The sequence below is a fragment of the Peromyscus californicus genome, unplaced genomic scaffold (assembly GCF_007827085.1).
Source record: "Peromyscus californicus insignis strain IS unplaced genomic scaffold, ASM782708v3 Scaffold_7__1_contigs__length_154581171, whole genome shotgun sequence".
NCBI lineage: Eukaryota > Metazoa > Chordata > Mammalia > Rodentia > Cricetidae > Peromyscus > Peromyscus californicus.
Genome location: NW_026294595.1, coordinates 42,718,632 through 42,732,694, shown reverse-complemented (window position 1 = coordinate 42,732,694; position 14,063 = coordinate 42,718,632). Strand labels below are relative to the sequence as shown.

At 38.7% G+C, this 14,063-nt stretch overlaps 1 protein-coding gene across 8 annotated transcripts in view; it reads left to right on the top strand.

The window, feature by feature from the left end:
* Positions 1–14,063, top strand: part of Scn3a (sodium voltage-gated channel alpha subunit 3) — a 112,065-nt gene that overhangs the window by 47,086 nt on the left and 50,916 nt on the right. For 2 of the 8 annotated variants that reach the window (XM_052726496.1, XM_052726495.1), the window contains exons 12-15: positions 4,533–4,823; positions 10,791–11,138; positions 12,143–12,275; positions 13,161–13,399. In XM_052726496.1, coding sequence (XP_052582456.1) covers positions 4,533–4,823; positions 10,791–11,138; positions 12,143–12,275; positions 13,161–13,399 — 1,011 coding nt within the window. Of the gene's footprint in view, positions 1–4,532; positions 4,824–10,790; positions 11,139–12,142; positions 12,276–13,160; positions 13,400–14,063 lie in introns of those variants that run through there. The other 6 variants (XM_052726500.1, XM_052726501.1, XM_052726498.1 and 3 more) reach the window with 4 other exon arrangements.

The window sequence follows — 14,063 nt, the reverse complement described above, 5'->3', positions numbered from 1 at the left end:
CAGAGTAGTATTTAATGTAAAGATGATTAGTCACCTACAACTGAGTGACGATCTCCCTAAATAATACTCAGTAGCCTTTAAAATGAAGTGCTTGCTAGGGCAGATGGTCAGGGCATTCATAATGTAGTGTAGGTGGAGAGTGCCTTCTCTCTATACTCACTTCAGGAAGCTTCATCTCTATCTCTGTCTCTGTCTCTCTGTCTCTGTCTCTGTCTCTGTCCCTCTCTCTCTCTCTCTCTCTCTCTCTCTCTCTCTCTCTCTCTCTCTCTCTCTCTCTCACACACACACACACACACACACACACACACACACACACACACACACACACTGCTGAGTAGTGTCAGTACTCTAGGTGGAGCTCACAAGAGCTCCAGGGTTCTACCCTGTTTCGACCTGTCCTCGTGTGCCTGTCCTGTGAACCACAGCCAGCTTGGTTATCCTGTATTTTCAGCGCCATCTCTTCCACTCCTGAAGTCGACAGTGGTACCCTTTTACTGCATTTCAGTCTGCGAGTCTGAGACCATATTTACGACACTGATGGAGCTTTCATGCTTTCCCATTTCCCGGTGTTTTAGAACGTCTTGACTAGCAGTGCAGTGACTTCAGAACCATCTTTTTTTTTTTTTTTTTTCAGAACCATTATCTGTTTTTCTATTGTCTTGATTTTTTCAGGAGAAAGAAAATCTGGCTCCTGCTAACCCTGCTGGGTTAGAAGTGGAGGTCCACCCAAAGTGTTTTACTTACCAGGTTTTTGTTTTGTTTGTTTTTCAAATGAATACTTTCAAAAGCTACACAGATAACACAATATAAGAATAAATTTCTTCTGAAATGGAGTTACTTTGGGGTAAAATATCACATAAATTAAAAGTGTGCAGTCTTTTAAACTTCAGAAACGAAGAAATTCTAAGCTAGGTTTAGACTATGTCTAATAAGAGTTTAAAGGGGCTGATTGTCTATCTCATGGTTAAATCAGCTAAATGTGTCATTCTCCACTCAATAATCAATTATTGGATTGTAGTGGCCAAATCACCATGATTGGTAATAGCATTAGCTTTATATCACTCAAAACATAGTTCAGGGAAAGGAGTATTTGGGGGGAAAATCCGAGTACCAAGTCCATTTTAGTTTTTTACTGGTAACATGGTTAATTATGGCTGGTCAATGGTGGGTAGAGGAATGGAAAGCAGGCTTAGTGCACCATGAGGCTGTGTGTACTTAAGTGAAGCCCAGGTCTTGTCCATTGCCTTTCAGAACTTGCCATCTAGCCAATGCCCTCATGAAACACAGCATCACTTTTATTTTTACATAAGGTTTGTTAAAGGTCCTGGAGGTTTAATCATTTTTGTCGACAGGAAATGCTCACAGCTCAGTGGACTCACAAAATCAAATGCAAGTTTTAAAAATGGAAAAGCTAACATTAGACAAAAATGTTCCATCCCCAATCACTGTAATTGTACTTGATATTTAATTTGTGACCTTTAAATTTCAATATTACTCAGTTTAGCCTATCCTAGGCTATATAGGTCTACTGGGAAAATATTACAGTAAGCTATAGGATACAATTTGAAATCATGACATTTAAGATATCTAATATAAATTGAAGTATATATAGTTAATGTCTTATGGCTTTGAACAGGGTTTTAAAATGAAGAATTAGTTATGTGATTTTATTTTTAAGGGCTCATAGACAGTATAAGTTATAGAGTTTATTTTGAGTCATAGAGAAATGTCCTAAGAAAATGTTACCTACATAAACATTAAGTACTAACTTGCCATTTGTTATGAGAGGAGTTCAGGATGTTAGCTGTGGATAACTGGCTATGAGTCTGAGCAAGCAGGACGTTGGCAGCATCACAGAGTTGTGTGTAAACAGGTGCGTGGACATGAGGGATGGCAGGAAACATCTGCCTTTGAGGGAGCCGGCAAGTCTCTGAAAGTGGAACAGGTGACAGATTTGAGTTGATGAGTGACATGGAAAATGTGTTGTGCCGTGGGTTGCTTTCGTTGCCTTAAAAAAATCTGTTTGGGTTTTGAATTGTCTGAACTGCTACTCAGAATAGTCAGGGAAATCGTGTCATATGCAAAACAAACTCCAGAAGTGATTTAAATTGAATGATCGTTTCAGGACCGTGGCCAGAGAGTGTTACCACTACTTCCTACATTCCCGGGGACAAACAAGTCTATTAAATGATAAGCACTCCTGGCAGCCCTGTGTTTGTGTCTGTACAAGGAGGAAAGGAAAACTAGGATTATTTTGGATAGAGCAAAGATACATGTGTATTCATATGTTCACCAATACATATTATGTACCTCTTATTCATAATGCAGGGGGTATTGTATTTAATTTGCTATCAACAACTGTTTTGTTGATTTATTTTAGTGCATATACATAGTTGTATTGTACAGCATCTTCATTATTACATATCTGTCATCATGGGTGATTTAAGAAGTGATGGACAGCCGGGCGGTGGTGGCGCACGCCTTTAATCCCAGCACTTGGGAGGCAGAGCCAGGTGGATCTCTGTGAGTTCGAGGCCAGCCTGGGCTACCAAGTGAGTTCCAGGAAAAGGCGCAAAGCTACACAGAGAAACCCTGTCTCGAAAAAAAAAAAAAAAAAAACAACAAAAAAAGAAGTGATGGACAGTCAAAATTTTTTTTAAAAAGTGACTATCTTACACAATTTTATAAAGAGCTAAATGCTGAGTTACAGTTTCAGTTACATGTTGGCATTGTCTCATATCAATGTTTAAAGCAGGGACCCTGCATGGGTCCAGTGCTCGATATAAACATATATCTATGTTACATGTTCTGTATTGCTGAGTCCAACACACAAATTCAAGACTGTACTCAGCATCCCAACTGCCCACTGAGACCGACCCAAGAAATGCTGCGACATAGTGTGCTTCGTTTTCAGGCTTTTTGTTTTAGTTAGCATGAGGTTGAAAAACAAAAACACTGAAGAGGGCTTGCTTCTTCTCAGGAAGGAACAGAGCACACAGTGCTGACAAAATTCATTAAGTGGGTTTTACTTTTATCCCTTCCTAAAGGACATTGCCCTTACACACGCCATCCCCACACGGCTTTCTGTGAGATCTTGAAAATCACAGCTAAGTTGTCCCCACGCCACGCTAATGCCGGGCAGTTGACAGATGGATGCCTTTGAAATCTTTGCTCACCAAAGGTTTACTGAGGACTTTCTATGGCAGGTGTCATACCTGCCACTGTAAAGGAAAAAATAAAACACTGGCGTGACTTATACTCCAAGAGGGAGATGGACAAAGTGGTAGATGCAGTAGAGGTATTTATAGTTGATAATGACATATGTAAAAAAAATGTGACCAATATTTTCCTAATTTAATCTTTTCTACCTTGAGCTTATGTTTAAAAACAGGAACATACTTAATGAGCACTTGGCTTGATACATGTTGTGTTGTTCCATATCCTCACTAAGTCAAGCTTAAATCATTTCCAGCCTAAAAATATTATTCCTGTGATCAAAATGCAAAACATTCACTATGTTTTTACCACAGAGCTGGCTTTGGTTCATTGATGAATCCAGAACCTCGAAATTTATAAGAATACATCATGCAGAGAAACACAAATAAAACATATGAGATGGTCTCATACTCTTAAGGAAAAATGAGTAATTTATTTATTGATATGCTTATCATTTATAACAAGTGTACAAAATTTGTAAACATTGAAAATTTTACAACTGAAAACACTGTCTGGCCAGGCGGTGGTGGCGCATGCCTTTAATCCCAGCACTTGGGAGGCAGAGCCAGGTGGATCTCCGTGAGATCTCCTGGACTACAGAGCGAGATCCAGGACAGGCACCAAAACTACACAGAGAAACCCTGTCTTGAAAAAACAACAACAACCAAAACTCACTCTCTGGAATTAAAACACCTCAGAGGTGTGAACCATAGGACTAGGTGTATGTAATCCAAGCCAAAGATGAGAAGGAACTGGCCCGTCCACTACCAGCTCTTACATCTAAGGTGAAACAGTCACACATTGGAGGTTTGCTTTGGGCTGGGTTTGGGGTGGGGCCGTACTATGTAGCCCGGGCTGGCTTCAAATTCTCAGTCCTCCTTCCTCTGCCTCCCAAGTGCTAGGGTTACAAATGTACACCACCACACCCCGAGCTGGAAATGTCACAAAATAAAAGAGAAGCATACAAAGGAAGCAGGACCACACGCCTATTCACAGTCACACCGGAGAGGAACGATCCCTGGGGGAAAACGGGACAGTGGTCAGAGAGGACCCAACTCCAAGGAAACACGTGCCCTTCTGAACTGAAGTCAACCTCGGGAGAGTTTAGCATTACAGGCCAGTGCAGACCATATGCAACGGTGAGATGTTCTTGCTGTAAGATGCACTGTATTATGCCAGTTAAAGGTAGAGGCTATTAAGTAAACCAGAGTGCAGAATTGTCCCTCCTAGTTGATGATCATAGGTGACAGAGGTCTGCCCTCGCTCCCGCTTCCAGGCGCTCACTGTAAACATCTCCTGGCCTCCTTCCTCCACAGGCAGTGGCTGCAGCCTCGGCGGCATCCAGAGACTTCAGTGGGATAGGAGGGTTAGGGGAACTTCTGGAGAGTTCTTCCGAAGCTTCCAAGTTAAGCTCCAAGAGTGCCAAGGAGTGGAGGAACCTGAGGAAGAAGAGGAGGCAGAGGGAGCATTTGGAGGGAAACCACAGAAGCGAGGGGGACAGGTTCCCCAAGTCGGAATCTGAAGACAGTGTCAAGCGGAGAAGCTTCCTGTTCTCCCTGGACGGGAACCGGCTGACTGGCGACAAGAAGCTGTGCTCTCCCCACCAGGTACCGAGGTCTGAGAAGCAGTCTGCAGATCACTGCATCATCTTTTGGTAGATCTTTAGGGCGTTTCCTTTGAGTGACAGGGTGCTGGCCCCATTCAGTTATGTAAATTTATGTCATCGGTTGCCTTAAGAAGGGGATTTTGAAGTTTAAGTCAGGCAAAACTTTAAGATAGTTGTCTTTAAACATTTCACAATTACGATAGCATTTTTTTTTTTTTTTTGATACAGCCTGTTTCTTGGACGTTTCACTGGGGTTATATTGGAAGCTTCTGTTTAGTTCTCCCATTTTTAGAACTGATAAACCTGACTCCTTTATGAAGCCACAGCCTTGATTACAGGAGGTTCTATTATAACATATATATGACTTCTGGAAAGGAATGTCTCCTGATTTGCCTGTTTTCTTTAGACTGAAAACTCTACTTAGAGGTCTCCACTATCATGGCATGATACATATGAGAAAAGAGTTTCAATACAACCTCTCTTGAAGAGAGAACATTGAAGTCAGTTAATCAGGGCCCTGAATTGAGGCCAACTATCCAGTTCACAGTACCCGTGTTAGCATCATTATTTTAGGTCAAAGACAATAAAATAGTTTCTACTTTTCTAACTTAAACAGGGTCTGTTTAATAGAAACAGTAAATATTACTGAAAACCACAATAAACATCATTGTGCTTTGAGGCCTAGTTTATCTCTTTGAACTTGGTGTCCTATAAATTACAAACTCGTCAAATTATATTAAATTTACTCAAAAATTATACCCTAAAGTCAATGCTAAACTATCAATTTAAAGCAAAAAAAAATTGTGAATCAACCAAAGAGTATGACATCCTTTAATAAAGGATTTCTTTAACGAAATTAAGTGTGGCAATCATAAAATTTTAACAGAAACAGTGGTAAACACAAATTTGAGTTCAGTATATACAGCATTTGGTTTTTTTTCCTCGTTTTGATTTTGTTTACGTTTAGACATGGTTTCACTATATAGCCCAGACTATCCTTGAACTCACAACTTTAGCCTTGAATTCACTGTCTTAAAGAACAATGTAAGCATTATATAAGAAACCTAGGTAATTAAGGAAAAGTTAAAATTGATAACTTCTAATGAAAGAAACTAAAAAATGTTGAATAGTTTCAATTATTTATGAATGCACATGCATATTATTGATATTTGTATGACAATCATATGTCTTTTGAAAATGAGATTATTTCCCTTCTTGTCTAAAAATTTATCCATTAGTTCCTTCAAGCAGGAAGTATTTATTAAGCACTGTCTTGGTTTCTTTTCCAGTAGCTGTTGTAAAATGCTCTAACAAAAGTGATGTAAGTGAGAATGGGTGTATTCCAGCTTATGGTTCCAGGTCATAGTCCATCACTGCAAGGAAGTTAAATGGGCGGGAGCTTGAGAGAGCTGGTTCGTGGCTCTATAGTCAATTTTCTCCTTCATACTAGGACCTGACCCATGAATGATGCCACTCACACTTACTGTTGGTACTCTCACCTCAATTAACCCAATTAAGATAATCCTCTACACATGTATTCAGAGGCCCATTTCCCAAGGTGATGGAGATTCTATTAATTTGAGAATTAGCACTAATCATCACAATTACCATTGATGTAACAGAAAGAGCTCTAGATGCTGAAAATGCCTTAATGAACAATAAGTTTCCATTCACTGATAGAACAGAACTTTATTCTGAAGGTTGATGCAGTAATCATGTCAGACATGTCACGTACTATGTTGGATGGTGATAAATACTGTGGGAAATAAAATGTTAATTGGAGGGTTTGAAGGTGACATCCTCAGATTTGGAGGGGTCACAGGAAGAAACTGTAGCATGGGACTTCCTTCCAGCTTCAATGAAAGGGAAGACGCACATCCTTTATGTGACAACATGCTCACAACCCTCACAGAGCAATGAGGCTTGGGTGGCTGGTGCTGAGGGAACCACAGAAAGGCAATGGCAGAAGGAAGGTAGCTGGTAGTTGACATTTTAACACTCAAAGCAAAAGCAGTATGTGCTTTTGAACAATTCATTTTGTATTTGTAGATAGATGGATGAAAGATGATAGATGATGATGGGATAGATGAGTAGACAGTTAGATTGTGATAGACCTCTTCAAGAGTAAAAGAAATACTGACGAGTGTTGAATCTGAAAATCCAACTCAAAAAGAAGGCATCAATGAAGGACTCAAGTAGAACTGTGTCAGAAACTCTCTAGAGTGTTAGCTCTGTAGGCATCAAAGTGTTTTTTTTTTCTTATAGAAATGAGAATAAAGGCAGCAGAGACAACAAGCATAAATGGACTGGGCATACTTTTTAAAACGACATTGCTCCTGAAAATGTCAAAGCAGAGGGACCATAAATTATGGGCACCCTGTCCTCCTCTACTGATGTAAATTTAAATGCTATTTTACATTTATTGCATTATTTATTTTATAGGCATAATGCATAGTCATTATACAACATTTAAAATTAGTTCAAGGTACATAATGGAAACTCCTCTCCCTCGGGATTTTGACACTGGTGTTTGGACACACTGGGACCATTTATTTTTAAACTAAAGGCTTATAGCTATAACCAAATATAGTTGCAGTTATATTTAAGCTGCAATGTGGCACAGATGAGTATTTCCAACAAATATTCATTCTTTATTGTCTACTAAAACACCTGTTAATTCCCTGCATCTTCTTCTTTGTTCTCAGCCCACATTGGGTTTAGACCCTATTGGCACGGTTGTGTCACCAAGAATCAATATTTATACTTTCCCTTTTATTATTGAAAATCAAGAAAATGTCCACACTTATCTTCTTAGAACAGAGGAAAACAAAATGAAACCAAACACCTGTAATTTATGTTATGATAGGCATGAGACAAGGCGAAATGGTCCTTTAGTTCAGCATAAAAGCTCTTTCTCTTGAGAATAGCTTGCCACAGCTGTGGGTATTCCCTTAACTCTGCCGCATCTTCAAGGGTGTTATTTTTGGTTTATTTTCTCTGAATACTATTTTTGTTATCTTCTTTTTCGGGCTCTGGTGCCTTGAAAGCTGTGCCCACACCCATTATTATACTTTCCAAAGAGTGAAAAGAAGTTTCAAATAAACTCAAAGATCTGGAACGCCTCTGAAAAATACCCTGACATAAAAGCATGCCAATTAAAAGCATGTTCAAATATGTTATAGACGTAAAAACATGCCACATACTCTCAAGCAATGTAATATAAGCAGAGTTTTCACTTTCCAGAGACAGTTTTAGAACACAGGTAGATTAAGATGATTACACTTAACCATCCTAGAAATTAATACAAGACATACTAGAATAAAATGTAAGTTTATACTTCTCTGAGTATAGAGATCCATCTGGGTTTGGAAAAAAATGGAATGTGGGTGAAAAATCCAAGTTACTGAATCACACCTACTATGTCTTCAGTGTGTGTGTGTGTGTGTGTGTGTGTGTGTGTGTGTGTGTGTGTGTGTGTGTGTGTCTGTAGAGAAACACCTGAGACTGGGTGTGGCTTATACAGATCTGTATTTTGATGTATTATCTGGAGGCTAGAGTGTGATAATGGCTTCATCCTGGTTTCTGAGAGAGCCTTGTGAGTGGAAGCGCAAATGACTTGATACAGAAGAGGTCAAAGGGGCCAAACTCTGTGATCATTAACTCAGAAAAGCATTAACTCACTCATGAAGGCTCCATCTCTGAACACTATCCCACTACGGAATTATGTTTTCAAAAAATAAATGTTTGGTACCAATGTTTAAATATTCTGAGTCAGAATTCCAAATTTAATTTCCTGAAAATATATATTTTCAATATACAAAGTGATTTGTATGTGAAGTTTCAAAACACTCATTCTCCTATAGCCTATATTTATTATGTGTGTTGAGTGTGAGATGATACATGTCAGCATTCTTTATTAAAATGAAGGACACAGCTTCTGAGTTCTTGGAAGAGGAATCAGTCTGACCCATACCTGGCACTGGCTCCACACCCTTCTTTGAACTGAGTACTGCATAGGCACAATATAGTCTAGGCACACCCTACATCTACTGGGTCCTGTAGAGAATTTACACAAGAAAAGAAACATTTCAGGATGAAAAGTACCTTTCCAGAAATTCCAAAGGACAAAAACAGTTGTCAGGAGAAATTCATAAAAAAATAAAGTTAAAAATGGGATCCAAGAGAATCAGTCTTAGCTAATTAGGCAAAGAAATTTTTAAAAAAATGTGAATCTGATTTTCCTGTGTTCTCTCCACTAAGATTATATTTGTTTTTATGTAGGTTTTATATAAACATGGAGAAGAAGAGGGAAGTGCAAATTAGTTGATGCCAGTGTGTGTTTAACATATTAACACATGCATGTGTCAGTCTATTCTGTCTTGATTTGATTTGTTTTTGAGACAGAATCTTGCTGTGTAATACAAACTGACCTAAAATTGTTCATCCTCCTGCTTCTGCTTCCCCAGAGCTAATACAATGTCCATGTGCCTCCATCCTCCACACCTGGCTACATGGTGCATGCATGTGCAGCGTGTGTGTGTGTGTGTGTGTGTGTGTGTGTGTGTGTGTGTGTGTGTGCGTGTGCGCATGTGTATGTGTACAATTACAGTGGTTATGAAGAGAGGTAGGTCAGGGAACAAGAGTAATAAAGGGAGTAAAAAGAAATCGCATCAATGATGGGGAGAGCAAACAATATTCCATTGCCTGACAAGGTGTATTTTTTAAATAATTTGTTTAACTTTATTTTATGCGTGTTGGTGGTATAAAGGTGTCAGGTCCCCTGGAACTGGAGTGATATAGACAGTTGTGAGCTGCCATGTGGGTGCTGGGAATTGAACATGGGTCCTCTGGAAGAGCAGCTAGTGCTCTTAACCGTTGTATTTTTTAAAAAACTATCACCAAGTAAAATCAATCCTGAACTATTCAATGCAGTTTAAAATCCATTCAAGGTGTCAAAGAAGGATCTAAGTTACATCCCATTTTCTGCTACTAGAGAACAACTTATCAGTTTATTTGTAAATATATATGATAAACATAGTTGTGGGCTGGGGACATAGCCTAGCGATATGTGCTTGCCTAGCCAGTATTGAGCAAGGGTGCATTGCCCAGCACAAGAAAAAAAATTCAAGAAAGCCTATAATATCTTCATTTTTGTTTATGTAGCTGTCATTAATGTAATTAATGTGATGTCCCAAGAATCACCTTCTTTGCTCCAGTCATATGATATGCCTTGGTTCTTTGAGCTAGTGTTAAATCTTTAGTAGGCAGAACACCACAGAGAGCATTAAAATCCTCTTACATTTGCTGTGACATACAGACCCTCAGATCAAGTGAACAACTGGTCACCCTGTTGGCAAATGTTAAAAAATGTGGATGGCAAGGTCTGAACATGGCTCATGTGGATAGAGACAAATCTTGAGACCTTCCTGGTAGGATCCAGAAGAGGAAAACAACACATGATATCTTTTTTAAGACTGTAGTTAGCAAGGTGATTCAATATAGGTACGTTTAGAATTCGGTATAAAGATTTAGAATCTGAACCAACAGTCTCACCTGAGCCAATTTTTCCCCCTCCAAGCTGCATGCCATTCGGATCACAGCACTGAGAAGTGGAAGCAGCCTTCTACTTGTATCTCCCCACTTCACTCGATGATTGTAATAGGACATTCCATCTCACAGTGCTAGAATGAAGCTTAGATGAAAATGCTCATAAATTCAGTCAATTGTGAATCAGAAGTCTTAGAGTAGCATGCTTCATAATTAAATGTACACTGGCATTTGCACTATGGTCTTCAATACAAAAAAAGGAAAGCTATGTGTTCCCTCTGAATCCTATTACCTGCATTTAAGAACAAGGTGACATCAACCTAAAAGCAAAGTGGTTTCTGCAATCTTAAGATTTCTATTAAACAATTATGTCCCACCCTGCCCCTGTCCCCGATCTCTTCCTTCCTTGCTTTCTCCTCAGTCTCTCTTGAGTATCCGTGGCTCCCTGTTTTCCCCAAGACGCAATAGCAAAACGAGCATTTTCAGCTTCAGAGGTCGGGCGAAAGATGTGGGGTCTGAGAATGACTTTGCGGACGATGAGCACAGCACCTTTGAAGATAGCGAGAGCAGGAGAGACTCACTGTTTGTGCCACACAGACCGGGAGAGCGACGCAACAGTAACGTTAGTCAGGCCAGTATGTCATCCAGGATGATGCCAGGGCTTCCAGCAAATGGGAAGATGCACAGCACTGTGGATTGCAATGGTGTGGTTTCCTTGGTGGGTGGACCATCAGCTCTTACATCACCTACTGGACAACTTCCACCAGAGGTGATAATACATAAACCAGCTACTACTGATACTTTACTTCAATTTGAAAAAAAAAAAAATCCAGGCTTGGGCAGTTGAGCCTTTTCTGTGATCCTACTTCCCCCAAAGGAGAGTGCTTAAAAGTAGCACATGATTTAAGTAAATGAACAAAACAAAACAAAACAAAAAAAATCCACTTGACTTGGGTGGAACTATTAGCTTTTTTTAGGTTAAAAATATTCAAAATTTAGAGTCTGAGATAAAACACAAATCTGCAACTTCAGTAGATTTACCACAAATACAAAATAATTAGCACTTTCACAATCAAATCTTCATTTTCAACGTATCCCTTAAATTATAGAATCATCCATCAGCTCGTGTCCTGAAATGTTTGTATGCTCAAAATTAAATATTGTGATGATGGATGTATTGACAATGGACAATTTTAGACAACTGTCAATATTATAGTGCTATTTCAAAAATTATTCCTAAATAAAATTGTTGATTATAGGATGGCATATGGCAATAAAGAAATCTCAGGAAAGCACACACATTTCATTGTACATCTGTGTTTGTGCATGGAAAAAAATGGCCCATAAATGTCAGTTTGTCAATATAGCCTCATAGAAAATAACCCAGCCTTGAGACTATATAATAATACTTAGTTTTGTGGAAAGTTGACCTAGTCTTTGTTGCTATAAGTTGAAAAATAATTTGTACTTGAATGAAAACTAATTACAGCATGCTTATAAAAAGTATCCACCCCCAAAACTTTGTCATGTTAAAATGCTTGTGTGAAACAATTGCTTTATACAGTTGCATCCTGCCAGTGAACTCTTGTCAAAAGATCTGTGGTCTTTAAGAAAATGTGTTTATAGAATATAATAATCTATTCAATGTCTTATTATTACCTGAGATTGTTACCTTAAAAACTTGCATGAAGCATGATTTTGCAGAGAGGTGCTATATATTTTCATGTTATCCTTGGAGAAGGGTGGTTTGAGCCATCGGTATTTGGTTTGCAGGGCACCACCACTGAAGCGGAAGTCAGGAAGAGAAGGCTCAGTTCTTACCAGATTTCAATGGAAATGCTGGAGGACTCCTCTGGAAGACAGAGAGCCATGAGCATAGCCAGCATCCTGACCAACACCATGGAGGGTGAGATGCAGGCTTCGAGAATCTGATTTACAGTGACTGTCTGCTCTAAACACCTCTTCTTTCTGCAGATCCCTTAATGGCTTCCCGTGTCTAGAATTGTGTTACAGATATACTTATGTGAAAGAGTCCATCTTTTCTACTGGTTATAAAAATCTGGGCTACCAAGTGAGTTCCAGGAGAGGCGCAAAGCTACACAGAGAAACCCTGTCTCGAAAAACAAAAAAAACAAAAAAAAAAAAACAAAAAAAAAAAAAAATGAATATTGGCCTATTTCTCTTTCCCTTGGATCCTTACCTTGCCTGTCCCAACTTGAAGTCATATCACTGAAGACTTATTCTAATGTTACATTACCCAGCAGAGTAGATCCTTCTCCTTTCACCCTGGATGATGTTTCAATGTTAGGGCTAGAGATGGATAGCAATGAGTTGGACAAAGCCAAGCCTGTTTTCCATTCAAACAAGGTCCCTAAAAGCATGCTTCCTCTGTCATCTGTATTCACAATTATAAAATTCCTCTAAAGTACACTTGACACAAACATTTGGTGATTTTATTAACTACTTAACATCCCCATAAAAGTTCTTTTAAAAGTTCTTTTTGATAGTGATATTATTGCATTTTTGTTCAATTATTACTTATTTTGAAGTAGAATATTAAATTCAAAGTACTTTTTTGTATTTAAAAAGAGAAAGCAGGTCAATATCAGTATGCTATTTACTAGAAATTTTATGGAAATATATAATAAGATTGTTTTCTATACAGTCTATGAATCCCAGTAGCATGAACTTGTATGCCCCAGAATAAGCATCAGTTTTACCATGTCATTTACTATGAACAATAATTAATTTTTACTGTCATTTACTACTTTTCTTCTTTATTACCCACCAGAACTTGAAGAATCTAGACAGAAGTGTCCACCATGCTGGTATAGATTTGCCAATGTGTTTTTGATCTGGGATTGCTGCGATGCGTGGTTGAAAGTGAAGCATCTTGTGAATTTAATTGTGATGGATCCCTTTGTTGATCTTGCCATAACAATTTGCATTGTATTAAATACCCTGTTTATGGCCATGGAGCACTATCCCATGACTGACCAGTTCAGCAGTGTGTTGACTGTGGGAAACCTGGTAAGTGCTGTAGGGGAGAGAGCAATGGAACAGAGAGAAATACCACCTGTGCTATACCAAATTGAAAATTTTATCTTCTTTCTTCGCAAGAAGAGACATTTAAAGGACTATTACAGCACACTTCAGATAGGACCTGAATCGCAACTTGTGTTGAGGCTGAATATGTAGGACAATAAGCATGGTGTCCTAGAGTGGTAAACGCCTCCAACTTTAGAGGCTTGCACATGGGAAATGAAGGGCCAGAGGAAAAACGAGATCCACAAGGTGTGAACTTACAAGGTCTTTACAGAAACCATATACATTGAAAGGATGGCCAAAGAATCCATTTCTATTTTTAAAAGGCCCAATTGTTTAGAAGTGAATCACTTAGTAATAAATAGCTTCAGCGGTAATCGTCCAATAGAAAAAAATGGTTGGTAAAATGAATGTAGGACTTTCATTATGTGAAGGTAATTTTGTACTTCAGGGAGGTTTGTACTTAGATATAGTTTCAAACAAATAACCTTTCCTGTTTTTTAAGCCTTTAAAACTGACATTAGTTAACTTGTTCTTCCTAGAATATGTCTAGAATTTGGTTGTGACAACATTGACTCATCTATTTCAAGATGATTCATAGTATTCAAAATCATTCTGGCAACCTATAACATATCTCTAACATCATCTT